A 26,844-nucleotide genomic window follows, 5' to 3' on the forward strand; every position below is an offset into this window, starting at 1 on the left:
CCCTCTTAGTACAAAATTGAATATTAAGTACGCAAACTTTTATTAAGTAGCCCTTGACTATTTACATCATTCAAAAGAAATATTTCTTAAAATTATCTACATTCCAAGTTCGAGGCAACGGTTGTCCGGTGTTCCCAGACGGTAGGTACCGTCCCTGACCTCTTCACAGATTCGGTAGGGTCCTTCCCAGTTGGGAGTTAGTTTGCCAGACTCATTAGCCCTACCAACTGCTTCCATTTTTCTAAGTACAAAGTCCCCCACTTTGAGTGGACGCCTGTGTACTTTTTTGTTGTATGATCTAGTCATTCTCAGGCGGTAAATTTCATGGCGCAAGACAGCATTGCCCCTCCTTTCAGGAAGTGAGTCTAATGCCAGGCGCATGGCTTCCCAGTTTGCCTCTTCGTCATATAGCATTACTCGAAGAGTCGGCTCGTAGTGTTCTATTGGAAGAACAGCTTCCGCACCATAAGTTAGGAGGAATGGAGTTTCTCCAGTCGCCCCTTTTTCAGTCGTCCTAATGGCCCAGAGAACATGTGGTAATTCATCCGCCCATAGGCCGCCTGCTCGTTCAATCTTTTTCTTGAGACCGTCTGAGATGATTTTATTAAAGGCTTCTACCTGGCCGTTTGCTTGTGGACGGCCGACAAATGCAAAGTAGTGTGCAATTCCTTGGTCACCCAACCAGCTTTTGAGAACAGGCGTCTCAAATTGGGGACCGTTGTCAAAAACCATAGACATGGGAACCCCGAACCGAGTGATGACATTTTTCCAAATGAATGAAATTACATCCTTCGTCTTGATTCCCTTTACAGCCTCCGCCTCTACCCATTTAGTGAAGTAGTCGACGGCAACAAGTATGTACCTCCTTCCGCCTGTAGCAGGCGTATATGGACCCAGAATATCCATGCCCCACTTAGCAAACGGTAGTGGGCTATGAATGGTAGTGAGGTCAGTAGCCGGACGGTGAATTAGTTTGCCAAACCTTTGGCACTTGTCACATTTTTTCACCATCACCATCGCATCTGCTTCTAAAGTAGGCCAAAAGTAGCCCTGCCGCCTTGCCCGTTGAGCAAGCGTCCTACCTCCTATATGGGAAGCACAGTAACCAGAGTGAAGATCTTCTAGTATCTCTCGCCCCTTTTCTGGAGTAACACACTTTAAGAAGGGTTGAAGGTACCCCCTTTTGTGAAGTTCTCCCTTTATTATTTCAAAATTGGTTGCTCGTTTTTTCAGTGCTGCCGCCTGTTGATGATCATCTGGCAGGGTACCATTTGTCAGATATGCCCTGATTGGATCCATCCAGGTTGAGCTTCTGTCTAAGATTCCAATAGGTTCTTCCTTAATGCTTCTCCTCTCCATTACTTCCCAAAAAACAGTTCGAGGAGTATCACAGGAGGCGGATGATGCTAATTTTGAAAGTGCATCCGCCTGGTTGTTTTCTGATCTCGGCACTTGGGTCAGATGGAAATCCTCAAGGGAGCCGACTGCTTGTCGGACCGCCTGTAAATACTTGATCATGGCCGGATGGGTTGCTTCGTATTCGCCATTGTACTGACTCACTATCAATTGTGAATCGGAACAGGCGTCTATTTTTCTTGCCCCTGCCGCCTTGCACATGCGGATTCCGGCTAGTAAAGCTTCATATTCTGCCTCATTGTTTGAGGCCTGAAAACTGAAGCGTAGAGCATACTCGTACCTGTCGCCCTCTGGCGACTGACATATGACGCCTGCTCCACAACCATTTGAAGTAGAGCTTCCATCCACATATACCTTCCAGACTTGGTCTGGAACTTGAGAGTCAGGAGGACGAGTCATCTCAACAATAAAGTCAGCAAAGGCTTGCCCCTTCACTGCTTTTCTAGGCTCGAAAGTAACTTCGAGGCTCTGTATTTCTATGGCCCATTTGATCATTCGGCCTGACGACTCCATGATGGTCAGTGGCCGCTTGATAGGTTGGTCTGTATACACGACGACTGCATGTGCCAAAAAGTAGGGCTTCAATTTTTTAACAGCCATGAAGAGTGTAAGACCAAATTTCTCCACTAAGGGATACCTCAACTCGGCATTTTTCAGTACGTGACTGACAAAGTAGACCGGGAGCTGACAGCCGTCTCTTTCAGCAAGGAGAACAGCGCTTAACGCATGATCAGAGACGGCCAAGTACATGTAGAGTACTTCTTTGGGCAAAGGGCTGACCAGCCTCGGCAAGGAATGCAAGTGAACTTTCAATTTCTGGAAGGCCGTCTCAGCATCCGGCCCCCATTCAAACCTTGCCTTTTTCTTAATTGCCTGGAAAACGTATAGGCATTTGTCGCCTGATCGGCTTAAAAATCTTCCCAAGGCCGCCAGACAACCTGTTAACTTCTGAACCTCTCGGATGGTACGAGGCGACTGCATGTCCATGACCGCCTGCACCTTCTCAGGGTTCGCCTCTATTCCTCTCTGATTGATAAGGAATCCGAGAAATTTCCCAGACTCAACTCCAAAGACACATTTCTTGGGATTGAGCATGACATGGTGCCGCCTGAGTGTGGCGAAAGTTTCTCGGAGGTCCGACAGATGATCTTTCTGAAGTTTAGACTTGACAATCATATCATCAATATATGCCTCGACATTTCTCCCAATTTGATCAAAGAACACAGTGTTTATCATTCGCTGGAAAGTGGCTGGGGCATTCTTAAGACCAAACGGCATGACCGTGTAACAGTATAACCCCTGATCAGTGACGAAGGCCGTCTTTTCCTGATCTTTCTTCCATAAAGGAATTTGATGGAAACCAGAGTAGGCGTCCATAAAGCTCATCAAAGCATGGCCGGCCGTTGAGTCGACCAGGTTATCAATTTTAGGCAGAGGGTAACTGTCTTTGGGGCACGCCTTGTTTAAGTCTGTGTAGTCTACACACATTCGCCAGGTGCCATTCGGCTTTTTAACAAGCACCACATTTGCAACCCAGTCTGGGAAGTAACATTGCCGAATGAACCCTGCATCAAGTAATTTTTTAACTTCGGCGGCTGCCGCCTGACTTCTTTCTTCGCCATGGTTCCGCTTCTTCTGCCGTACCGGCTTCTTTTTCGGATCCACGGCCAGTTTATGTACCGCCAGATCAGGACTAATGCCTGGCATTTCATGGACTTCGAATGCAAAGATGTCCTTGTATTCTTTCAATAGTTTGTGAAAGTCGTCACCCAGGACTCTCAGAGCAGTCGTCCCAACTTTGACTGTTCACTCAGGACGTGAGTCGTCTAAGATCAAGTCCGTATGCTCACCAGCCGGCTGAGGGCGGAATTCATCCGACCGCTCCTCTGCCAATGATTGCTATTTTCTGTCTTTTCTTGCGGCCCCCGTCTGGGATGCCTTTCTCTTCTTGCCGCCTGCTTCTTGAACAGGCGCACTCTCCTTGACATTGTCAAGGTCTATTTTTCCACCACTCGACCCAGTGGCCATAACAGTGGGCTTGACATCCGAGAGATAGCACTCTCGGGCCATCCTCTGATCTCCCCTTAGTGAAGACAATCTCAGGAAATGAATATTTGGAGGGCCGTTCTTGGTGAACGGAATGTACATCTAACCGCCTGATATTGTCTTTGTTGCCCCTAATAGTGGGGCCGCCTCCTGAGAAGCCGCCTGCAATGGTGTAGACGACTGCATCATCTGTATCAGAGCTGTCGGCCTGTTGATTCTTTTTGGTCGACTGCTTTTTTGAGGAAGTGTTCCCCGTAGATTTCTTGACATAAGTGTCAAGATCACCTTACTCAGCCAGGTCCAGATACCGCATGAGACTGATGCATTCATTGGTGTGATGACCAACATCTTCATGATAAGCACATAATTTTTCTTGGTTCCGGTTGTTTGCAGAACCCTTCATGGGGACCGGCTTCTCAATTGAGATCCGTCCCTTGATTTCCTTTAGGATAAACTGGCTATCCTTGTTAAACGCATACTTTGGGGAGTATGGTTTGAATTCTTTTTTCTTTTTCTGGGCCGGCTGTTTAGAGGAATCAGCCGCCCAGACCTCTTTTCTCTTCTCGTCTTTGTTTGACGACTGTTTCTGTCGTCCTTCTCTTTTGTCGGACCTTCTCCCGTCTGACTGTTTTACCGTACTACAAAGATCAGTCGCCTGTATATAGGCTTCCGCTTCAATCAAGGCCTCTTGAAGAGTTGCCACCCTCTTTCGGACCAAATCAAATTTGAAGGACGACCCGTCTTTGAGACCTCTGAAAAAGTCAGTATAGGCTACTTCATCCGGTAACCCTTGAATCTGTATTCTCATCAGGTTAAACCGCCTGATGTAAGAACGAAGCCCCTCCTTCTCGCCCTGCTGAATTGTTCCTAAATCAAGGGTCGTCTTCTTCGCAGGGATGTTCATGGCGAAATTGGAGGTGAATAAGTAAGCAAGCGTCTTGAAGTTATTTACACAACCAGTAGGCAGGTTGCCGAACCATTGTTGTGCGATTCCTTTGAGAGTCGCTGGGAAACACTTGCACCAAGTGGGATCATCCAACCCTTGAAGATACATCAGGTTGGTGAATGCCATCAGATGGTCTTCTGGGTTAGTAGTGCCGTCATAGGCGCCTACTAATACATTTTTCACTTTGGCCGGCTGAGCGGCTTCAGTAATTTCCTTGGAGAAGGCCGACGGCTGTTCACCAAGTCTAAGCAACCGTAGCTGCAAGTCCATAGGTTGGACATTTTTTGCTGTTTGTCCACCAAACGGAGGTGGCTGTAAAAAATACTGTTGTTGCGGTACAAACGGTAAGTTTGGTACCGCCTGGTCGCTATGAAAGCCGGACTGGCGGGAGGTGCCGCCTGACTGACTCTCATGATACGATTGAGTATGCCTCATTGAGGTATTTCGCAGACTATCTTGGAAGTTTGAAGTAGAGGCCGACTCTGACAATCGGTCACTCTTCTTCTGCTCTAGCAGTAGCCGAGCGTCCGTGTATGTTTTCCTCGACCCGTCCGCCTGAATATGACGAACAGGTTTCCTAGTTCCTGGAGTAGGAAAACGGTATTTTGTGAAATCAAGGGCAGTCGGCTCCCGCTTCCTAGATTTAGGATGAGGAGTCGCCTCTCGCCCTTGAACTGGCTTCCTCTTCTGTGAAGTGGAGGGTTTCTTAGCCGACTGCTCCTTGTCCAGAGCAGGCAGCTTCTTGTTGATCAACTCTTGAATTTCTCCCTTGAAGTCCCTCATGAAGGTCATGAGTTCGTTCCATGTGATGGGAGCAGACCCATCAGTCGGCTGTTGCCGAACAGGCGGTGCGCCTGCTGGCTCACTTCCAGTTTGAAGATGTTCCCGTTCCCTCTTTTCGGTATGACGGGTACGTCGGGCCCTTAGGGTCCCGTCTGAAGCTGTGTGAGCTTCTACTTCAAATTCATTCTCAGTATCGTGGTCCGACTGAACTTGAGGGTCGTCTAGGGGACGCCTCTCTTCAGGAGTCGGTACAAACGTGGATGCCATCTCAGAAGTACTCTCCCCACTGACGGCGCCAAATGTTTCGGGGTTTTCTGATCTCCTGCGGGAGAGTTACAATTCCGAGACTGGAACCGGACGCCTGTACCTGCAAAACAACGGAGACTCCTGGTGGTGGGAGCTCCGCCTCCAACGGTTAAGTTAGTACTTGATTAAGGAGTAATTAATGCGGAAATTAAAGTGATTGGGTTTCTCTAGGTGAGAGTGTTTAATGTATGTAATCTGCTGTTTTAGCGTGATCAGCATGTAAATCATGTAATCTCCCTTAATGAGGATTAAGGGAGGTATTTATAACCTTGGGAAACGTGCCAATCCTAGGTTTAGGTTAACCTAGGGCTGATTGGGCTTCCCTCGGAAGTTGGGCCTGGGTGGCCGGTTTCTCCATTAGGCATGGAGTATGCCACGTGTCATGACATAATAGGTCCAAGGTGGACGAATAAGCGTGTGCCACGTGGCAAGCCCTGACAGTTCCAACTGGGGGACACTTGGCAGGACCTGATTGGCCCACGTGGCGCATTCCGATTGGTGGGAGCAAAATCCCCTAATCAGGTAGTACTTCTCGGAAGAAAGCACGAAAGTGCAACGGTATTGATCTGTTTAAAAAAACATTGTCATTTATACTGTATTGTGCTTTCTTTTTTGACCTGACTGATCTTTGGTTCTGCAATATATCAGCTTGTCCTAAGGCAACAATTGGTTTGCCACTGCCTCTAGGCCCTTTGACTTTGGGGCCTTCACATTATTGCAATCACTGTGGTGCCAAGAAATTTGCAACAGAAACTGTCAAATTTTGTTGTCGAGATGGAGAAATTGAGATTGCTGTTAATGAGTATCCCCCAGAACTTGTTCGTTTGCTTACATCTGAAGAAGAAGATGCTGTACATTTTAGAACATATGCTCGCTTGTATAATAATTTGTTCGCATTTAGTTCAATTGGAGGGAATTTTGATGCTAGCACTTACATAGGAATATATGTGTTTAAGTTGCATGGACAACTATATCACTTTTTACCTGATTTGCTACCTGGAGATGATACACCAAAATATTTGCAGTTATATTTTTATGATGGCCAGCAAGAAGCATCTAAGCGTTCAGGTTGTTTCCCAGAATTGCGAGAAGATATCATTGCTATTCTTATGCGTGTGTCGGAACTAAATCCATATGCTCGCTTTTTCCGATCTTTAAAGGGGATTGATGTTTCTGAAGATACACGGATTATTCTTAACCAGCACACTGTACGTGACCAGCGTGTTTACAATGCTCCCACAAGTGATGAAGTGGCTGTAACCTGGCCTGAGACGACATCATCAAGTGAGAGCTTTGGCCCTCACATTCTTGTTTATGGTAAATCTGCTACGTCTCATCGGATTTATCACCACTATGGATGTTATGACCCATTGCAATACCCACTACTTTTCCCATATGGAGAGTGTGGGTGGAATCAGGGCCTTAAGAAGAAGTCTTGTAATGGGCGTGGACAAGCTGCTGTCCAAACAGAACCAGTAATGACTTGTGCTGTGCAGAATGTTGATGATTTACTTCAACAAGAGGCTTCAAGTATGTATTTTTTAAGGAAATGTTGTTCAAATTTGGTATTTGATGATGTTTTTTTCCTTTTCCAATTTGTTTGCAGTAAATGTCTTCAATTAGATTATACTGAAATCATTCTCGAATTTGTTTTGGATGGCACCGTATTTTGTATACTTGATTAGGTAATTGAATTGTCTAATTGGTTATCAGTAGTGTTTGTTGAATTTGTGGCTGTTTATGTAACTACAGGAGCATCTAACAGACGGACTAGAGCAGATAATCTCATATCTCCAAGAGAGTACTATGCATACAAGCTGCAGATACGTACTAACAATATGTTGCTACGTGGTGGGAAGTGTTTTCAGCAATACATAGTTGATATGTATGTAAAGGTTGAAAATACCCGGCTTGATTTTTTCCGCAACAATCAAGATAGTATAAGAGCTGATTAATATCAAGGCATTCTGGATTCTGTACAGACTGGAGAAACTCTTGCATGCAATGTTGGAAAGAAGGTCATTTTGCCTCCAACATTTATTGGTGGGCCTCGTGATATGAAAAAAAGATATTTAAATGCAATGGCTTTGGTGCAGCGATATGGGAAACCAGATTTATTTATAACCATTACTTGCAATGCAAATTGGCCTGAAATTAAAAGTGAGTTGGCTCCTGGAGAAGTTGCTCAAGATCGTCCTGATATAGTTGCTCGGATTTTTCGTGCTAAATTATTGGCTCTTAAGAAAGAAATAATGGATAATATGATTTTTGGTGCTGTAGCTGCATTGATCTATGTTATAGAGTTTCAGAAGAGAGGCTTGCCACATGCACATTTTCTCATTATTCTTAAGGGTGAATCAAAACTCAAATGTCCAGCAGACTATGACAAGTTTGTTTGTGCTGAGATTCCTTCATTGGATAATCCATTGTTGCGGAAAATTGTGATTCGTCATATGATGCATGGCCCTTGTGGTTTGTTGAATCCAGAGTGTTCTTGTATGCGTAAAAATGGTAAGACGACATCATGTAAGTATGGCTACCCAAAACAATATTCAGGAGAAACAACTACTAATGATGAAGGGTATCCTACTTACAGGAGAAGAAACACCGGTGAGAGGTTAAAAGTAAGAGGCGCTATGCTTGACAACAGGTGGGTTATCCCATATAATCCATACCTTTCTCTGCTGTTTGATTGCCATGTTAATGTAGAAGTTTGTTCTACGATTAAAGCTGTTAAGTATCTGTATAAATATGTTTACAAGGGCCATGACAAGATATCGTATAATGTGGTACCTGCTGATGGAGATGTTGTTGATGAGATTCAACAATATCAGTCTGGGAGATGGGTTTCTCCATGTGAGGCTGCTTGGAGACTATTTGCATTTGATTTGTTTGAGATGCATCCTCCTGTGCTTCTTCTCCAAGTGCACTTACCTAACCAGCAGACACTTCACTTGCATTCACATGAACGATTAAATGCTGTTGTGGCGAATTCAAAGCGGCATCGAACTCAGCTAACTGAATTTTTTGCTATGAATGCTGCAGTTCCAGGAGGGCTTGGTTATCTATACAGTGAATTCTGTGAGCACTATACTTGGGATGCGTCTGGTAAAAAATGGAATAAACGTTCTATTGATAGATTTCAGGTTGGACGTTTGGCATTTGTTTTTCCCGCTGAAGGAGAGCGATTTTATTTAAGGTTGTTACTTCTGAACATCAGAAGTCCTACATCATTTGAATCTCTCAGAACTGTCAATGGTGTCTTATGCAAAATCTTCAAAGAAGCAGCTGTTAAGCTTGGTTTATTAGAGTAGGATGATTTACCAACTCTATGTATGGCAGAGGCTTGCGTAGTGCAAATGCCAGATGCATTAAGACGGCTTTTTGCAACGCTACTTGTTTTTGCTCAGTCAAGTGACCCCTGTACATTATGGTCTGCATTTTAATCCGACTTGTCTGAGGATTACAGGCACGAGTTCCCACATGACTCGGTTAAGGTTCTGAGATTGACTACAAGGTCAGTTGAGCAACATTTAGAAGCACTTGGTAAATCTCTTTCTGAATATGGATTAGACAACATGAATGAGGAACTTGATTCTGAGTTTCAACGGACCAAGGATATTGTAGATGCTTTGGATGCTCCTATTCCCGAAGAATGTTTACATTGTCGAGGGCAGTTAAATTCTGCACAACAAGCTGCATTTGATGATATCATGCAGCATGTTCATGAAAATAAGCCAGGAGCTTTTTTCATCGATGGGCCTGGTGGGACTGGTAAAACCCTTCTGTATAACGCTTTGTACGCAGAGATTCGTCTTATGCAAAATATTGTTTTGCCAACCGCTACATCTGGAATTGCAGCAGCCAACATCCCCTCAGGTCGCACAGCACACTCTAGGTTCAAAATCCCAATTGATTCAGAAGCATCACTAGCATGTTCAGTGCCAAAACAAGGTAGTTTGGCTGCGTTATTGAGAGAAACAACTTCGATTATTTGGGATGAAGCTTCGATGGCAAAAAAAGAAAATATCGAATCATTGGATTTGTTGCTGCAGGATTTATGTGAGTGTAAGTCTTTGTTTGGTGGCAAACTTGTGGTATTTGGTGGTGACTTTAGGCAGGTTTTGCCAATAGTACCACGGAAGACACAGCGAGAGGCAGTTGAAACGAGCATTGTTAGTTCATATCTATGGCCTAAGCTTAAGAAGTTTAGGCTAACGGAAAACATCAGAGCTAGAGAGGATCCTGATTATTGTTCTTTCTTGTTGGCTCTGGGAAATGGTGAGTTACAACAAGCAGAAGTAGGTTATGTGCCATTGCCTCAGGAAATTGTGCGGACTATATCTGTAAATGGTGATCCTGTGAAAGAACTTATAACTAGCACATTTCCAGAAATCGGCAGTAAGAGTTTTACCACGGAAATTTTTACTGAGCGTGCTATTCTTACTCCTACAAATGATGATGTTGATTCTATTAACACGTTTTTGATTAACTCTTTTCCTGGTAGTCCTTTTGTGTACAAAAGTTTTGACACCATTTTGGATGACATGTGCACTGTTTATCCTACTGAATTTCTTAATAAGCTGTGCCCTGGAGGAATGAGTCCTCATGAGCTTGTTCTTAAGAAAAATTGTCCTGTGATTTTGCTTAGAAACATTTTGCCATCTTCAGGTTTATGCAATGGTACAAGACTCATTTGCATGATCTTTTATCGAAATGTCATTGAGTGTCAAATAGCTGTTGGTCATTATAAAGGGAAGACTCATTTTATACATAGAGTTAATCTGAGGCCCTCGAATTCAGCAGGATATCCTTTCCAATTTGAGCGAAAACAGTTCCCTTTAAAGCTTAGTTTTGCTATGACAATTAACAAGTCACAAGGTCAGACTCTTAGTCAAGTAAGTGTGCATCTTCAGCGACCTTGTTTTTCTCATGGACAACTTTATGTGGCTTTGTCTCGTGCAAAAAAGGCAAGCAAAGTAAGTGTTCACACAGTGATTCCTCCTATACCATATGCAATTGGCCATACTAAAAATGTTGTCTCATATGATGTTTTGCGTTTGGCTGGCATAATTTTGGGACGGTAATTTATAGTGGCTGGTATATAATTTCTTGCTTAATCACTTAGAATGTTTTGGACAAATGTCTGTTGGCAAGAGAATCATTAATGAGCTTGTTTTGTGTTATAATTATTGGATTGATTAAGTGAGTTCATTAGTTGATGAAGCAAGTTTTTTTAAAGAATTGATTGTCGAAGAAATGTTTTCCAGTTTTGAAACAAACTGTGATTTATTTAGAATTAGTTAGACAGAATAATGGTTAGTTGTTTTAAATTTCATTTTATGAGTATCTATGCCTTTCTTGATTGTTCGCTTTTGTATGTTGTAGTTTAGGAACTAAACAATTGTGTTTTTTGCACCACTGTTCGATCTTTTCCTCTTTTTGAGTTGTAAGTTCCTATTTGTTGATGGAATAGCTGCAGCTACTATGTTTGTGTATTTGGGGTTATCGCGGGATTTGTTTAGACAAGCTTTACTCGACAAAAAGACCTCTTTCGCCTTAAAACTTAAAGGCACTGTGTTTTATAGTTTCGCTAACCTACATTTGATGTCTTAATAAAGGGAAAAAACGTAATAATAGTTGTATATTTAAAATTCTAGCTAATTACATTCCTTTACATTTAGACTTAGATTTGGGTTAGTATAATAAGTGGGCTAAGTAAAGGGAAACAATATCGTGCTGACAAGTGTTTTTTTGTAACCTTAGTAAGTAAAATAGTACAAATAGTACATGAGAAATCTAAATGGCCATTCCTGTTAACTTGTAAGATCCTGTAAAATGGATGCTTCCTTGCAGCAGTATAGGAGTAAGCTTACTCTTGCTAGCAACTAATAGTGTAGTCTATTATGTCATTTCTGTAACAGTAGCTCTCTGTAGTTATTACCTACTACTGCATTAAACGACAAATAATTTCCCTATATATAAATATCCAAGTTCCTTACAGTAAATTGATGCTTCTTTGCAAAAAGTGATTACTCTTCTAAAAGGTGCTTGCTGTTGTAAAAGGTATGAAACTCTCAAAATTCTTGGATCTTTTTTCTGTTTTTCCCCTTTTCCATTCGTGTGCTACTATTGTTTTGTCGAAATTATTCTTCTAGAAAGGTTTGAATTTACTATTTTTGTTTTCCTACTATGTCTGTCAACACTAAAATATTGCTAGATTCTACATATGATATAAGTACCAGGTATATTGAGATTCATAGTAAAAGTGTTTTTTTCTTTGAAGGTCTTGTCATGGGTGTATAATTTATGTATTTTATTGTTGCTAGGAATTTTCTTAGAATGCATAAATTCAGAAATTTTAATTAAATAGGCCACTGCTTTAAACTCAATTTATAATTTAATATACAAATTTGTAGAGTTTTAGTTATTATGTACCTTTGTCTCATAATTTTCTACATTGTACACACTCTGTATTTGCTAATGTTGCCTAATTTATGATGTTAATGTTCAGGAGTCTTACAGAGATGGAGCCTCCATGTATGTGTTTGGAAGAGTTAACTCCAGAAACTAAATTCTACAAGATAAATGTGATAGTAGCTCATAAAGGGAGGCCTCAAGTGGATCGGAAAAAAAGAATTGTGTTCCAAAATTTTATTTTGGAGGATGCTAAGGTAAGCAGTGTTTGTAAATTATATTTATTGAATTTTACATCATTATATATAAAATTTTAAAACATAATCTATTTGTGTGCAATATTAGTTTAGGCCACTTTTCAGGTTAAAACACTACACTGAATAAAGATTTTAACTTGATGCCTTATAATTATTAAATGGATTATTTAGCCCTTCCACCTTTTAATTTAAATTTCGAAAATATATAGTGTAATTGGATTGCTGATTTGTGTAGTATGTGTGTACCTTTTGTCTTATATAAGAACAATATTTTATTATAGTATTAATTGATGTGATTTAGATTACTATAGATACATAAATAAGGAGCATTGTTAAAAATTTTGTGAAATTTCGCTAGAATGGCAGGTGCTGTATATCATATTATACAATAGAATGAAACTCTGTGAATAAGCTATCTGGTAATATTATATATATGATTTTTGTTATAAAATGATTTGATTAATTTGCTATGTTAATAGCTAATTTAAGTTTCACGCATTGTTTTTTTATAATTATTGTTTAATTGGGGTTTAATAGAACAACAAAATCCGTTGCACTTTGTTTGGGGGAGATCAAGTGGAGGCCTTTGAAGATATAATAGAGCTTAAAGGCCAATACGAAATTACCAATGGTCCTTTAAATGTGTTAGAGGAGCCATGGGACAGCAACTATGGTGAGTTGCCGTTGCAGCTAACTATTGATCAGGGAACTACTGTACGGTGACTAGATGCAGCGGGTGGTCAAGTTCTGCCAAATTATCAACCGCTTGGGGATATTCCACGCGACATTGATGCTGTTGGAAAATATGGTTTTTCCTTGCTTCTTGATTCAATTGTAGTTCTGGTTAAAAGCTTATTCTTTATGAATTAATTTTTTCTGGTGTTTGTTATTAGATGTTGTTGCTGTGGTCTTATTTGTTGAAGAGCAGCCTCGCGAAATTATTTCTTCGAATGGCAGACGGAACTATGTTCGTGAGATAGTTATTATTGATCAGAGGTTTGTTGCATTTTCACTAATCTTTTGTCCTGCATCAAGATGTTAGTCTGAGTTAGTTAGCTTTTTAATCTGTTATTTCGCCAATGTATGCAGCAATGTGCAACCTGTTACAGTCTCTGTCTGGAATGAACTAACAGAAGGAGATTGTGAACAATTGCGCAATTGGGCTGGAACATTCCAAGTTGTAGGATTTACATCACTGAGGCCTGTTACTCGAAGAGGTGATTTTACATTGCAGTTATATTTCGTGTGTTTACGATATTATGATCAACAACTTTGCTTGTATAAAAAATTGTATTTTGCAGGTTTTTCACTGACATCTGGAATGTCTACAAGGATCATCCATAATCCTAAGGGTGATAGAGCTAATGTCCTTCGGGAATGGTAAAGCACTAATAATTGTTACTGGAAAATTAGGTTTAACTAAATTTATTAGTAACTGAACTGTTTGTTACTTTACTCAGGGCATATTTATATATGACTATGCTCATGGATAAACAAGCTAGAGTTCTTCAAGTGAAATATCCATCTAACAACAAATTGCTTTTAACAATTGCTGAGGTTGGACTTAAAAAGGTGGTTATCCTTGTACACTTGTGTTTCTGACCTTTTTAAAATGCTTTGTATGTGTATAATACAGCTGTTTAATACTGGGTACTTTCCGTAGGCATGCAATGCTGTGCAAGACGAGCGTTTTTGGTTAAGAGTGACAATTCCTTATCCTAGCTTAGATAAGCTTCATACATATGTAGGTTGCAACACTTGCTCAGCTCCCTGTGACATTCCAGGTGGAGCACATTACCAATGTTCAATCTGTAAAAAAATTGATCGCACAGCATCTTACAGGTATATATGTGTAATGGTAGGATATTAGATTTAATAATTTAGTAAGATTGTAATTATTAAAAATCAGATTTTGACTTCCGAATCATATAATATTAAGCTAGCATATGCTGTGCTAAATGAAGGTCTTTTTGGTATTAGTGGTTATCATTTTGGTGTGGGTAATTTACAGGTTAATAAAGGCTTACGATCTTTTTCAAAGTAATGTCTAATTGTATTAGTTGTATTTGATTAATAGGGTCTATTTTGAGTTCGAAGCTGCAGATGGAACAGGGACCATGTCATTTACAGCCTTAAACGATGACACTGAAAAGCTATTTGGAATGACTGCTTCAGAAATTAATTCTTGTAAAACCACTGTAAGTGTAAGCATTATTCTGTTTTATTATTTTAGCTGATGTTGTTTTGCTAAGGTAAATTTTTATACCGAAAAGTTAGTAAAAATGTTACTGATTATTCAACTGAATAAATTGAGGTTTTATTACTTAAGTCACAGGTGTTCTAAATTTCACATTATTCTGTACACTTAAATCCATTTGATAGAGCCATTATAATTTGTCAAGCATTTTTTTTTTCCTTACTTTCATTTGCATCTCTTCAGAAGAGTACGTGGAACAATTATTTAGTTCTTGTTTAGTCTCAGACGAGTTTAATAACATATATATGTATACATTTATTTTCTAAATCTAATAAATAAAAGTTGTTACTTGATAGGGAAATCTGGCAGTAGCCGACCACATACAATTTTTGGTTGAGACCAAATCAGTGCTGATCAAAATAGGGCCAACTACAGAGTTGTCACGGTATAATGTATTAAACTGGCAAGTTAAAGGTCTGGAGGTTGAAAGAACAACACCGGATTCCATTGTGAAAGCCACATTAAAGAAGTTAGATGAAGAGCTCAATGATCTACTTGACAGGTCTGAAGAAATCAAGTATTCAGACAACAACGAGCTTACTGTGTTCTACTCTGAAGATGCAGCTTTTGCATCTGTGGCATCAGTTGCCCAGCCTACATTATTTAGTAGATATTTTGGTGTTCACATGTCTTTCCCAGAACATGAAACAAAAGGAGAACACTCTGGTGCCTCTACAAATATTGCTCTCGAGGAAGAAGATAACAAGATGGGTGTTGCTACTCCTCATAAGTGAAAAGCAACTGTTGGTGGTACCTTTATACCAAATCTTGATCAACCTTGAAGTATTTTGGTTTTTGCAATGGTGCCTTTTGGTTAAATAGAGTAGACAAGTATGCAGCATTAGTACAAACACTTTTTATGCAGCTGTTTTATTAGCCTTTTGCTTTTTGTTGGAGTCTGTGAGAATTCTAATATTATGATTCTCGTTTATGTGCTTGGGGGTGTTTTTAAAAAGCGTATACATTGAGATGCGTTTTAATCAAACATCCTTGTATAAAACGTTAATTAAATCTTTTGAGGTGTTCAAAAAGAATATAAACTTAAGGGTGTGTACCTAAGAAACGCTTGTTGTATTTTTATTGTTATATATGCAGTTTCCTTTGATCATTATGTATTTTGAAACTTGATTTGTCACGATATATGTTTTAATGACATTTATGTCTTGAGTTATGAAGATATTTTGTAAATTTAGAGTCTATTAAATTAGTTCAACCGCTAACATAATTGCATTAGATTATAATGTGAATATCGATATAAGCATTTGAAACTTACAATGAAGGTGAGAAGATTATTTTATTAGTTATTATAATAGAAAAATAAGCTCTTAGAATATTTGTCAATCGAAAATCTAAACATAATGAACAATTAAAATCAAAATTGTAATAAATATTAGCATTATTTAATTTAATAAAAAGTTAAGCTACCATTTACATGTTATAAAATGCAATGAACTATAAATTTTTGAATTTGTGTATATAAGTATTTTAACTTTCACCAAAACATGTAGAAAGCAACTTTTGCAACTTATAAAGTGCCTTTGGATAATAATTGATCTCTAATATAGTAAAGTAGTGACAAAATAATTAATTAAAACTCGACTAAGAGGGGTAAACTTATGTATTATTGATTAGAGTTATTTTTATATTGAATGGGTTTTTTTGTGGGTTTGAGCTGGTAGTGGGGGTAGTTAAACTGTACATTGTAAATACTATTACTTAAATTAGTGAAAGATCACAAGTCATAACCTTTGAACATATTTTGGAAAGTAAAGAAAAATAACATTCATAATGATAGTTGTAATAGTACAAAGTATAAGTTATGTCAATTGAAGAGTAGTCACTTCCCTTGCCATACTTTGATATTTATTGTACCATAACTAAAGTACCAAAGGTCCTTTATTGAAGATGGGAAAATTATATTATTAGTTATTCTAATAGAAAAATAAGTTGTTAGAATATTTCTCAACCGAAAATTTAAACATAATGAACAGTTCCAATCAAAATTGTAATAAATGTTAGCATTTTTAAATTAAATAAAAAGTTTGAGTACCATTTACATATTATAAAATGCAATGAACTATAATTTTATGAATTTGTGTATATAAGCATTTAAATTTTCACCAAAACATGTAGAAAGCAACTGTTGCAACTTAAAGTGACATAGGATTATAATTGATCTCTAATATACTATCTTCGTTTCTTTTTAGTTGACACGTATTCCTTTTTAGGAAGTTTCTTTTTAGTTGACACGTTTCCTTTTTGGGTAAATTTGTTATCTTGCATTTACAAGCTACCTTACTTGCTTTTTCATTCTCTATTACTTTCTCTCTTCTCCTTAGTGATAAAACAATTAATTAAAACTCAATTAAGAGGAGTAAACTTATGTATTGTTGGTTAAAGTTATTTTATTACAAATTCTTAAATGGACCTGGTTCACACTAATTTATTGTGGACCACTAACATTAGAGAAAGTATGATTGTTTTATTTATAAAAAAAAAGGGTCACTATAATTAAAAAAAAAAAGGTCACTATATTGAAATAAAAATCATTTTGGTAATATATAGGCCTAAGTGGTTATTTTTGTAATGAAATATTTTATGTACTGATCAATATGAATAATAAAGGCCACTATGTTAAAATTAGGGTAATAGCGTCGTATTTCAAGTTCACAATATTATTAAACGTTGTAGTAGTTTTAATAAAGGTTACTAGATTAAAAATAAGGTTACTATGTTGAAAATAATGGTCACTATGTTCAATATAAAGTCAGTTGCGTGTGTATAGACCTCGGGTTCACAATAATATTATTGTGGACCAGGTCCACACAAGTCTTTTTGTTTTAATATTGGATGGGTTTTTGTGTAGGCATGAGGTGGTAGTGGGGGTAGTTAAATTGTACTTTGTAAGTACTATTACTTAAATTAGCGAAATATCACAACCTCTGAAAAATTACATTCATAATGATAGTTGTAATAGTACAAAGTACAAGTTATGTCAATTAAAGAATAGTCAATTTCCTTGCCATACTTTGATTTTGGTTGTACTAATAATTAAAGTACCAAAGGTCCTTTTTTTACTTCTCATTGAAGCAAAAATATTTCTATAGCTAAGAAATTGTCTCAAAAAAACAAAAACAGGGAGCCTTTATTTGATAAAAAATCATTTATTTTAATAAAGCTATTTACATGTGATAATTTACTTATCTATTTTCATTTACAAGATGTTTAATATGTTAAATTATATATTATAATTAAGAAAGGGAAAAAAAAGGATTTACATTCTTTTCCTCAAAATTCCCTATTTTGTTATAGATTTAATATAGTATCATTCTACCGTTGCTTTATTTTAATATTAGTATGATTTTCTTTCCTTTTTTGGGTTTTTCCCAAAAAAACAAATAGTATAATTTAATAATATATATATATATATATATATATATATATATATATATATATTTTTAAGACTGCCTATTGCGATAACAAAGTACATGACCTTACTCATTTCAATTCAAAAATCATACAAATCACTATTCCTGAATTGCCTATAACTTGTAAGTAAGGTATTAATTTTCCTTGTTTTTAGGAAAGTAACTTTGCTTAAGCAAGTAATTAATAATGTTAAAGTGGAGAGTAGTTATGAACTATCAATCAATCGAGAGTATGGTTCTGAGTTGTCCTAAGTGGTAGGATTGAGTGTGTAGGTTATGATCCTAAGATTACTAGATCTTACTTCCCTGTTCTATAAATATAGCTTTTGAATAAATGCAACACCCTATTTTACTCTATCTACTGCAAGAACTAAAGGTACACATCTTCTTAACTGCTAAGCTTCTCTCGTTTTATTACTTGTAAGTTTTGTTAATTAATTCTTTTGATTTTGTTCATTGCTATTAATCTTACTGCATTCAATACTTCTTACAAATGTATACTTTTTGTGATTCTGTTCTTTTTGTGATGTGATGAATTCAGAATGAAAGTTGTTAATTCTTTTCCATTAATTATAATAAGTACATCGTATTCAATGCTCAGAATCTTCGTGTTTTGGTTCTTTATGTGTGATAAATGTAGCTTCGGACTGGATTATTCCCGTTGATAGTAATAAATATGGTGTACTGCATTTGGTTTGTTGTATTTGTACTAGAAAGTATAAATAAATTTGATGCAGAATCTGTTAGTTATGTATTAAATTTGCAGTAAAAATACATGCTTATGGTCAGTGAATCACTAACCCAAAAAAAAAAAAAAATGCTTGTGTAGTTTAATTTGATTATCAATACTGTTGTTTGACTATACTGTAGACTAATTAGAAATGCATTTTGTATATTTTCTTGCATATATTTTCAAATAATATCTTAGTATTCTTATAACTTAGCTTGCACTCTTTATTCAATATCATCCTTTAAAAAGTACTGTATATGATGCTAATTAGATATTTTACATGCATAAAATTATGCTGATACTCTGAAGTGTTGGTGTAAAAAGCATATTACATTTCTCTGACTAATAAGATAAGTTATAAAAATGCTGAGATATTATTTACAGAAGAGTTTTACTAATAATATCTAATTATCTAATATCTTTAAAATGTACGTAGATAACTTGACAGCAGCAATCATGAAGTTGGAAAACATGACACTAGATGAGCTTAGTCCACAAGAAAAATCTTACAAGGTCAAGGTCACTGTTATTAAGAAGGGTAGGCCTACTACTTCACCTAAGAAAGGAGTCAGATTCCAAACTTTCTATCTTGCTGATGATAAGGTACATTGATTCAAACTTGTATTAGTTTGTTCAGGTTCTGTTGCTGCTTGTAGCCCTCAGATTTTCAGTGGTGTTTGTTTCCATATTGATGTTTAAGATTTAAACATATGCACTTGATCCTAAATAGCATATTAGGTCTTTATAATGGACTAAAGAAAAATATTATTGTATTTATTGTACTTTCTTTACGTTCTTGTAATAATGCTTAACTTTATGCTTTAATTTTAACTACAAATAATGAAAGCAGCATTCAAAAGTATTCAAAAAACCAACTACAATATTTTGACCTGTTCCTAATATTGTGATTTTTCAATATGTTGTTTGCTAATATAGTTCTCTGCTTGTCAGATATAATTACAATGACTAGGCCATGCATAAATTTCTACCTGTATTTTGATTAAATCCTTCTTATTTATCTTTAGGTTTACATATGTGAAAATGAAAATTGTCAAAACTAACTATTACTAAACCTGTTAATAGTCTAGCTTTGTATTCTTATTTGTTTTTCTTCTGCATATTATATAGGTTCTGTAAGTACATCAAAATCATGTCTTAAATTTATAGGGCAAGAATTGATTAACATATGTGCATAATTGGAATTTGACCCTTTCCATACTTATTTACTTTTGGTGAAATTATTAACACAGAACAATAAAATGCGCTGTACCTTGTTTGGGGAACAAGTTGAAGGTTTCGAACATGTCATAGAGCACAAAGGACAGTATGAAATCTCCAATGCTCCTATAGCTTTTGTGGAGGACCATTATAAGACTTATCCAGATGAACTCTCTCTACAGATGACTTTTGATCAGCGAACTGTTATACAGCGATTAGATCCTGAAGCTGGACCTGTTGTGCCTAGCTACTAGCCACTTGGTTCCATTCCGCGTGCTATAGATGCAGGGCAAATATGGTAACAACTTTCTCATAAAATGCATCCTTATAATTCACTATTACAACATGCTTATTGTCTAAGTTACCTATTATATTGGATTTCAATCAGATGTTGTTGCTGTGGTGCTATTTGTTGAAGAACATTCACTTGAGATTATTTCTCAGACTGGAAGGAAGAATTATGTTCGTGAGATAGTAATTACTGATCAGAGGTTCGCATAAAACATCACTTTAATTTTTATTGTTGTTCAAACATTGAACATAGATGCAAAGTTTTATATAATTTTTTATATTTGTGTTGTTTTTACAGCAATGAACAGCCCGTAACAGTCTCTGTCTGGAATGACCTGAGTGAGCATGATTGTGATCGTTTAAACAATTGGGCAGCGAAATTTCAAGTTGTGGGATTTACATCTCTAAGGACTGTCACTCGTAGAGGTTACTCCTATTCCACTATTTAAATATACTATCTTAGTTTACAATAAATATGGGCATTTAGTACTGCGAAATGTATGCAGGTTTTGCCTTAAGCTCTTGGATGTCAACTAGAATCATTCATGATCCAATAGGAGACCGAGCTAATGTGCTCAAAGAATGGTACATTTTCTAGCATAAATGCCTAACTTTATGATAATATTTGGTTGATTTATTTTTCACACTACTTAATATTGTTCTATAAAAGGACAAAAACAACTTTGTCTACACTGATGGATAGACAAGCTAGAGTGCTGAAAGTAAGGTATCCAACTAATGACAAGGTGCTTTTAACAATAGCTAAATTGCAGCTTAGAAAGGTAATTTTGTTTAACAGAATACCATTTGTAATTTAAAATTTGTAAACACGACAAACCTTAAACCCGTAATTTTTTCCCATATTGTACAGGCTGCCATGCTCTTCAAAATTGAACGTTTCTGGATAAGGATCACTATTCCTAATGGTGAGTTAGATAAGGTCAATGCTTATACTGGTTGCAGCATTTGCTCGAAGCGTACCACTGTCCCTGTTGGTACTCCTTTTTACTGCAACGTGTGTAGGAAATCAGACTGTGTTTCTGCAGACAGGTAAACTTGATTGAAACTTTCTAAGATTTATTAAATGAAAGTACTAGTTACTAATATTCTACATTACTGATGCTTTACAGAGTCACTTTCAAATTTGAAGCTACGGATGACACTGGAACTATGTCATTCACAACTTTTAATGATGACACAGAAAAACTCTTTGGGAAGTCTGCTTCTGAGATTTGCTCCATCAAAAACACTGTAAACTTACCTTTCTTATAATAATGTTACTGTATTGTTTCCCATATTGATTCAGTTACTAATAAAGCACACTTAACATTAAGTATTTGGAAAATAAAACAAGAATTACAACTTAATATATTTATAAATTCCAGTGCAATAGCTTTTGTTTCAAAAGATACTTGATGAATTTATATTTTTCGACAGCCTGCATATGGATAACTAATTTATTTAATTTAATTAGACATATAATGCCTTTTCCTTTAGAATATATTTAACAATTAAATGTACATGACATCACTGAATTCAAATTGGTTACAATATTGAGTTTATAATAATACAGTGTGCGTAGTAATTTAATATCTATTTCATATCTTCTTACGTAACATCCAATCAACATAAGCTAATTATTGGTGAAAAAATGATATGGTTTAAGTGCTTAATTCACTTCGTATTTACCCTGAACAGGAAGACTATGAAGCTTTTCAGTATATTCGTTACTTGCTGCAAACCAAACCAGTACTGGTGAAAGTTGGCCCAACACTGACTTTGTCAAGAAATAATGTGTTGCAGTGGCAGTTTAAAGGCTTGGAGATAGAACAAACAACTCCTGATACCAATGAGAAGGCTTCATTGCAAAAGATGGATGATGAGCTACATGAGCTGCTTGATGCCTCTGAAGAAATCAAATATTCACATAACAATGAACTTGCTGTATTCTACTCTGAAAGTGAAAGCTTATCCCAGGCTGCAGAAATAGCAAACTCTCCAAAGAAGAAGCTGCGCAGAAAGCTTGTTTGCGTAATGATGATGGTACTGAGAAATCGATTGATGTTTCTCCACCGGGTCAAACAAGTGCTGCAGTTGCTGAACCTGATGTTGCTAAGGCTGTTGTAAATACACCAGTGAAGTCTCAAAGGAAAAAAGAAACTTCCCTGGGCAGCTCTTCTGCAGCTATTCCAGATCAACCGTGAAGTATTTCAGAATTCCTCGTAGTCCCATTTGCTAAATATAAGTTAAACTACATGTCCACGAGCACCTGTGGTTTTATTGCAGTTGATTTTATGAATTTGCTCCCTAATAGTTGAACTTTTGTATTAGCTCAGATTTTGGAACATGAGCAATTGCTTTTGGGTGTTTTGTTGGTTCTTAGATAGTATTGCACTGTTTTATTAAGCACCATGGTTTATGATATTTCTAACATCTTTTGAGGAGTTTCTAAAGTATGTGGACCACATTTTGTGAATCTTAAAAACTCTTGGAATGATTGTGGTTAGTTGATAATGAAAATTGGTTGTATGAAGCTTATGATCACATAGACATATAAATATTATCTTCTGTTTTTTCTGTTTTAGATTTACAGTGTTCCATTTTTTCAATATCTTGTTTTTGAAAAAAAGAATAAAGCTAGATTATTTCAACAAGCATACATGTCTAAATCCTATATCAAACAACATACATATAATGTTTCTGTGTTGTTCTCTACAGCAACATCACACTTCATTAAAATTTGAGATTGTCTGAACATCTTGAATATGTAAATTTATTCTGCACAACATAGAATTCTATACAGAATGTTTTTGTTTTATTTTCCTTCAAATGCAATGCTGAAATGTAGCATCCCGAAGCAAAATTCAAAACAAAGACTAATGATAGTACCATTACAACCAAAATCTGCACACGAGTGCACGCACTTGAGCAATTTATAAGTACAAAAACAAAACATCTGCAATGAATACGAATAAAGCATACAAGGCAAACAAAAATGTTATTGCTGAATAACTTATATATTAAAATACTTAAATGATCTTCTAAGATCATTACATCATGCTTAGCTATTAAGTGCATTACTTAAATTAGAACATCCACACCAAAATAGATAATCAGCAATTTTTCAAACAACAAAATAGCCCTTGAATTCAGATCTACTTAGAGTTTAAATCACCTAATTAATTTAATTAGTAAAAATTAAATAGTGGTATGGATAATCATTATCCTCCTCAGAATTATCATACCATGAATCAAATTCCTCTTCAGTTTCTTCTTCTTGACCTTCTTCCTCCTCATTGGAGTATGTCCCTTGATTTATCTCCACCTGTTGTTGCACTTGCTGCATCATACTACCATCATTTTCCCCAGTTGCAGGTTGGTCTTGCAATGCTTCATCCTGAACAACTACTGATGAATCAATCAAGTGTTTCACTTCACCCTCATCTTCACTGATCTCCATATCAGCTTCCCCGCCTTCAACACCAACACCAAGAACTTCAGGAGCACCACTACTTTGCCCTGTACTTTTAGATGAATCACCTTTAAAGCCAACAATTCTTCTTTTTCTCATCGGTTCTTCATCACTTTCAGTATCAACTTCAATAGGAGTATCAAACGTGCTTCCAATTTTACTTTTCATAACCTCACTTTTGCTTTCGCCAACCTCATCATACTTTGCCAATAGTGCATCAATTTCTTTCATTTCTTCCATCAACGAATCCAATTTCTTTGTGGCTTGCAAACGGACTTCGGTATTTGCTACAAACTGACCCCAAAGATTGTCTTTCCTCTTTTGTAGAAATTTCCAATACCACAGTGTGAATGGAGTATCATTGTCATTTCCTGACATGATGATTCTTCAGTTTACAAGTCTGACTGTGTAAAAAGAGATGAAAGGGAAAAGCTCCACAAATTCCCTGGAAATTATACAAAAAAACCTTTAGGGATGCGTGATGAAGATTAGTTTCTTTTTTCTTATTGCAAAATCAAGATGCCTGTTATAATCTTTGTGTCTTTTCGAATATCCATCATAACACGCAAAAGATAAGTTGCGCTATTTCACAAGACTAATACAAAGTACAAATTTGTTTTGTACATGCAAAACACAACTTATGTTAACATTGAGTGATAATTTGACATCAATATTTATAATAATCAACTTAGTTTAAATTTTTTTAAAATATATGATAATATAGGCTAGGAGGAAAATAACACTTTATGTCATTGCGTAAATTGTTTATGCTCAAATGATTGACAAACTATACGTTTAAACTTGTATTATTAATATTAAATCGACTTTTAACATCATTATCAAATTATTCGATACCACTAAATATTTACCATTATTATCACATTATTTTATGACATAATTCATATACTTCATTCATTGACCTTATATTATGTATTATTATAAATACTACGCATTGTTTCCTAAGCAATTCGGTTGTTTATTATTGAGACCTAATTTATGAAATCAAACCTAAGGAAGAGTGTGATATATGCAAGTATTGTCATTAACAAAGCTAATAAATTTATTGCACAATCCAGCTACTATTTTAAGTTCATATTATGTTAAAAATACTAATGCATTGTAAAGTAGATAATAACTACTTGTAACTTTGTTTTAACAATCTTCATTTAACTTAATGTCATTTAAATGAGTCATGGCTAAATTTTTTTTCAATTTATTTAGCAGGGGGGGAGGAGGGGGAACTGGATCATAGAAAGGATAGTACAAGTACCAAAGAATAATAAAGTAATAGTCATTTCATCCATTAGAATAGATAAACTTGCTAAAAGAATATAATATATAATTAGTAAAGAATATAATGTTGATAAACTTGCTAAAAATAGTTTCGAAAAAATTGATTATCATCAATTCGTAAACAAGTAATATAATATTGAATTATTATATTTGACTAACAATACCAACTTTACCAAATATATTCGTTTTGTTCCTTACCATTTTAAACACCTGTATAATTACAATCAATTTAAACAAAATATGTTTATAGTAACATATCTTATTAAAATACATACAACAATACAAGTTAAATCAACATTATACATTTATATATATATTAAAAAAATATTTAATTAGTTCTTGTGTACATATAAATTTTACAACAACAAAAATAAGTTTTAAAATTATATACTAACATAGTATTGTCATTTCAAGAAAGGTACTTTAAAATTAAACTTCTATAACTTGTCATATACACCAACCTTACTTATACCAAATCTTCTAATTCTTCCACACGTAAGTCAGTGAGAAATTATTTCACTGTACTTTGAATTTCCAGATTAACAAATTATAAATTCCAACTTCACACTCATCTTCTTTCTTTCTTCAATGTAGTAAAATTGAGCCCGAGGGAAGGTCAGTATATAACTGGTTCTTAGTTTATTGTTCTTATTCATATATATAAGGTGTTTGCAAAATTCATAATTAAATATTTTGATTTTGATTTTGACTTAAATACAAGTATCCTCAAATTGCATGCTTGTTATTTCACAACTAAATGCTTGCATATCTTAAATTCAAATATATAAACATTTGTGATGCATAACTCATAGGCAATCTGCCCCTGAAAATAGCTAATTGTTTTCACAACTTTGATTTTTCAAGGGTTTGAGATTGAAGGGTGTCCTGTATTGGCTCAAGCCATACTTATGAAGATCAAGGTAGATTAAAAAGTAGTTATTTGATTACACTATCATCAACACATCCGAAACGCAACAAAGGAATTCGTAAGTTAATTCTCTTGGAAGCTATTTACATTTGTGTGCTCCATTTATGTGTTTTTTACAAGATATTTTTCAAGTGAATTGAAATTTTGGTATACTACTCAAGAGTTCAAACAACTGAGCTGAACTTAAAGTTATGATTTTAGAATTGCAATTCTTTCATACTTGAATCATTATTATCCTTAATTTTGTTTTAAGAAAACCCCAAAATCTTGAAACCTGACTTTGCTACTTGAATGAAAGCTCTAAGTTTTGTTTTAATAGTTCGTAGCTACATAAAGTAGTAAGTAGAGGAGTTCATTTATTCAGTAAGTAAAGAAGTTCATAGCTACAAAATATAAGTGGACATATTCAGTAACTAGTGAAGTTCATTTATACTTTTGCTGATGAACAACCAAGTTTTATAAATTATCTGAACAATTTAATCTTTGTGTATGGTTATAAAAACAGAAATGAATACACAGCCTATCAGAGTGTATATTGCATTCAGGCCACTATTAGAGCAAATCACTGATTACCTACATTTTCCTAAACCAAAATATGCCACCGTAGTAAATTCAAGGAACAATGCTTATGTAACAATTTATATTGGAACTGGAAGGGGGCAATTTGTGTTCTTCGGTGGAGAGGCGCTTACAGCAGAGCATTCTTGTGAAATAGCAGCTCGGAAGGCAAATCATAAGTTAAAGACGTATTACAAACTTCGTATAGCTGATTACACATCAGATCAAGTTAAAAAGTATGAGCTTTTTGCAAAATTAATCTGTCACAAGTGCTCAGCCTTGATCAGTGAAACTCAAACAAAGCTAAGACCAAAATTCCAAAGCGCTGTGGGTCAAAAACCATCACAGGGTCAATATCATGTTTCGCTTGAATGGGTGCATTTTTTGCGTATCGTTGTAAGCAAAGTATCTGGTTACACTACTCCATTAGAAACAGTTTGGGTACGAGGGCATGGTCATGTTGCATGGATATCAGTTTTTGGTGGTGACAGAGGATGT

General features: G+C 36.1%; 4 protein-coding genes across 5 annotated transcripts; all 4 read left to right on the forward strand.

Moving 5' to 3' along the window:
* The first annotated feature begins 5,945 nt into the window (after nt 1-5,945).
* Nucleotides 5,946-7,463, forward strand: LOC110740285. 2 transcript variants are annotated; one of them, XM_021920764.1, is made up of 3 exons: nt 5,946-6,055; nt 6,146-7,027; nt 7,250-7,463. In XM_021920764.1, exons 2-3 carry the CDS (start codon nt 6,607-6,609, stop codon nt 7,450-7,452), a joined length of 624 nt encoding a protein of 207 aa, XP_021776456.1. In that variant the 5' UTR covers nt 5,946-6,055; nt 6,146-6,606; the 3' UTR covers nt 7,453-7,463. The 2 variants fall into 2 exon arrangements, with proteins under 2 accessions (XP_021776456.1, XP_021776455.1); XM_021920763.1 differs by having other exon boundaries at nt 5,946-7,027.
* A 115-nt stretch (nt 7,464-7,578) lies between these two features.
* Nucleotides 7,579-8,811, forward strand: LOC110681600. Its single transcript, XM_021857754.1, has one exon. The coding sequence runs from the start codon at nt 7,579-7,581 to the stop codon at nt 8,809-8,811; it is 1,233 nt and encodes a 410-aa protein (XP_021713446.1).
* Nucleotides 8,812-9,051: 240 nt separating this feature from the next.
* Nucleotides 9,052-12,171, forward strand: LOC110740282 (ATP-dependent DNA helicase PIF1-like). Its single transcript, XM_021920761.1, has 2 exons — nt 9,052-10,476; nt 12,012-12,171. Exons 1-2 carry the CDS (start codon nt 9,076-9,078, stop codon nt 12,069-12,071), a joined length of 1,461 nt encoding a protein of 486 aa, XP_021776453.1. The 5' UTR covers nt 9,052-9,075; the 3' UTR covers nt 12,072-12,171.
* Nucleotides 12,172-12,712: 541 nt separating this feature from the next.
* Nucleotides 12,713-15,533, forward strand: LOC110740284. Its single transcript, XM_021920762.1, has 8 exons — nt 12,713-12,979; nt 13,065-13,167; nt 13,261-13,388; nt 13,473-13,551; nt 13,632-13,743; nt 13,835-14,013; nt 14,249-14,369; nt 14,725-15,533. Exons 4-8 carry the CDS (start codon nt 13,493-13,495, stop codon nt 15,160-15,162), a joined length of 909 nt encoding a protein of 302 aa, XP_021776454.1. The 5' UTR covers nt 12,713-12,979; nt 13,065-13,167; nt 13,261-13,388; nt 13,473-13,492; the 3' UTR covers nt 15,163-15,533.
* The last annotated feature ends 11,311 nt before the right edge of the window (nt 15,534-26,844 follow it).

This window comes from Chenopodium quinoa, unplaced genomic scaffold, assembly GCF_001683475.1.
Source record: "Chenopodium quinoa cultivar QQ74 unplaced genomic scaffold, ASM168347v1, whole genome shotgun sequence".
Classification (NCBI taxonomy): domain Eukaryota; kingdom Viridiplantae; phylum Streptophyta; class Magnoliopsida; order Caryophyllales; family Amaranthaceae; genus Chenopodium; species Chenopodium quinoa.

Coding starts and splice junctions, on each gene's coding strand:
- LOC110740285 (XM_021920763.1), top strand. CDS start 6,607: ATGCGTGTGTCGGAACTAAATCCATATGCTCGCTTTTTCCGATCTTTA. Junction 7,028..7,249: donor ACTTCAACAAGAGGCTTCAA/GTATGTATTTTT, acceptor ATGTAACTACAG/GAGCATCTAACAGACGGACT.
- LOC110681600 (XM_021857754.1), top strand. CDS start 7,579: ATGGCTTTGGTGCAGCGATATGGGAAACCAGATTTATTTATAACCATT.
- LOC110740282 (XM_021920761.1), top strand. CDS start 9,076: ATGAATGAGGAACTTGATTCTGAGTTTCAACGGACCAAGGATATTGTA. Junction 10,477..12,011: donor GTGCAAAAAAGGCAAGCAAA/GTAAGTGTTCAC, acceptor GTTAATGTTCAG/GAGTCTTACAGAGATGGAGC.
- LOC110740284 (XM_021920762.1), top strand. CDS start 13,493: ATGTCTACAAGGATCATCCATAATCCTAAGGGTGATAGAGCTAATGTC. Junction 14,014..14,248: donor GATCGCACAGCATCTTACAG/GTATATATGTGT, acceptor TTTGATTAATAG/GGTCTATTTTGAGTTCGAAG. Junction 14,370..14,724: donor TTAATTCTTGTAAAACCACT/GTAAGTGTAAGC, acceptor GTTACTTGATAG/GGAAATCTGGCAGTAGCCGA.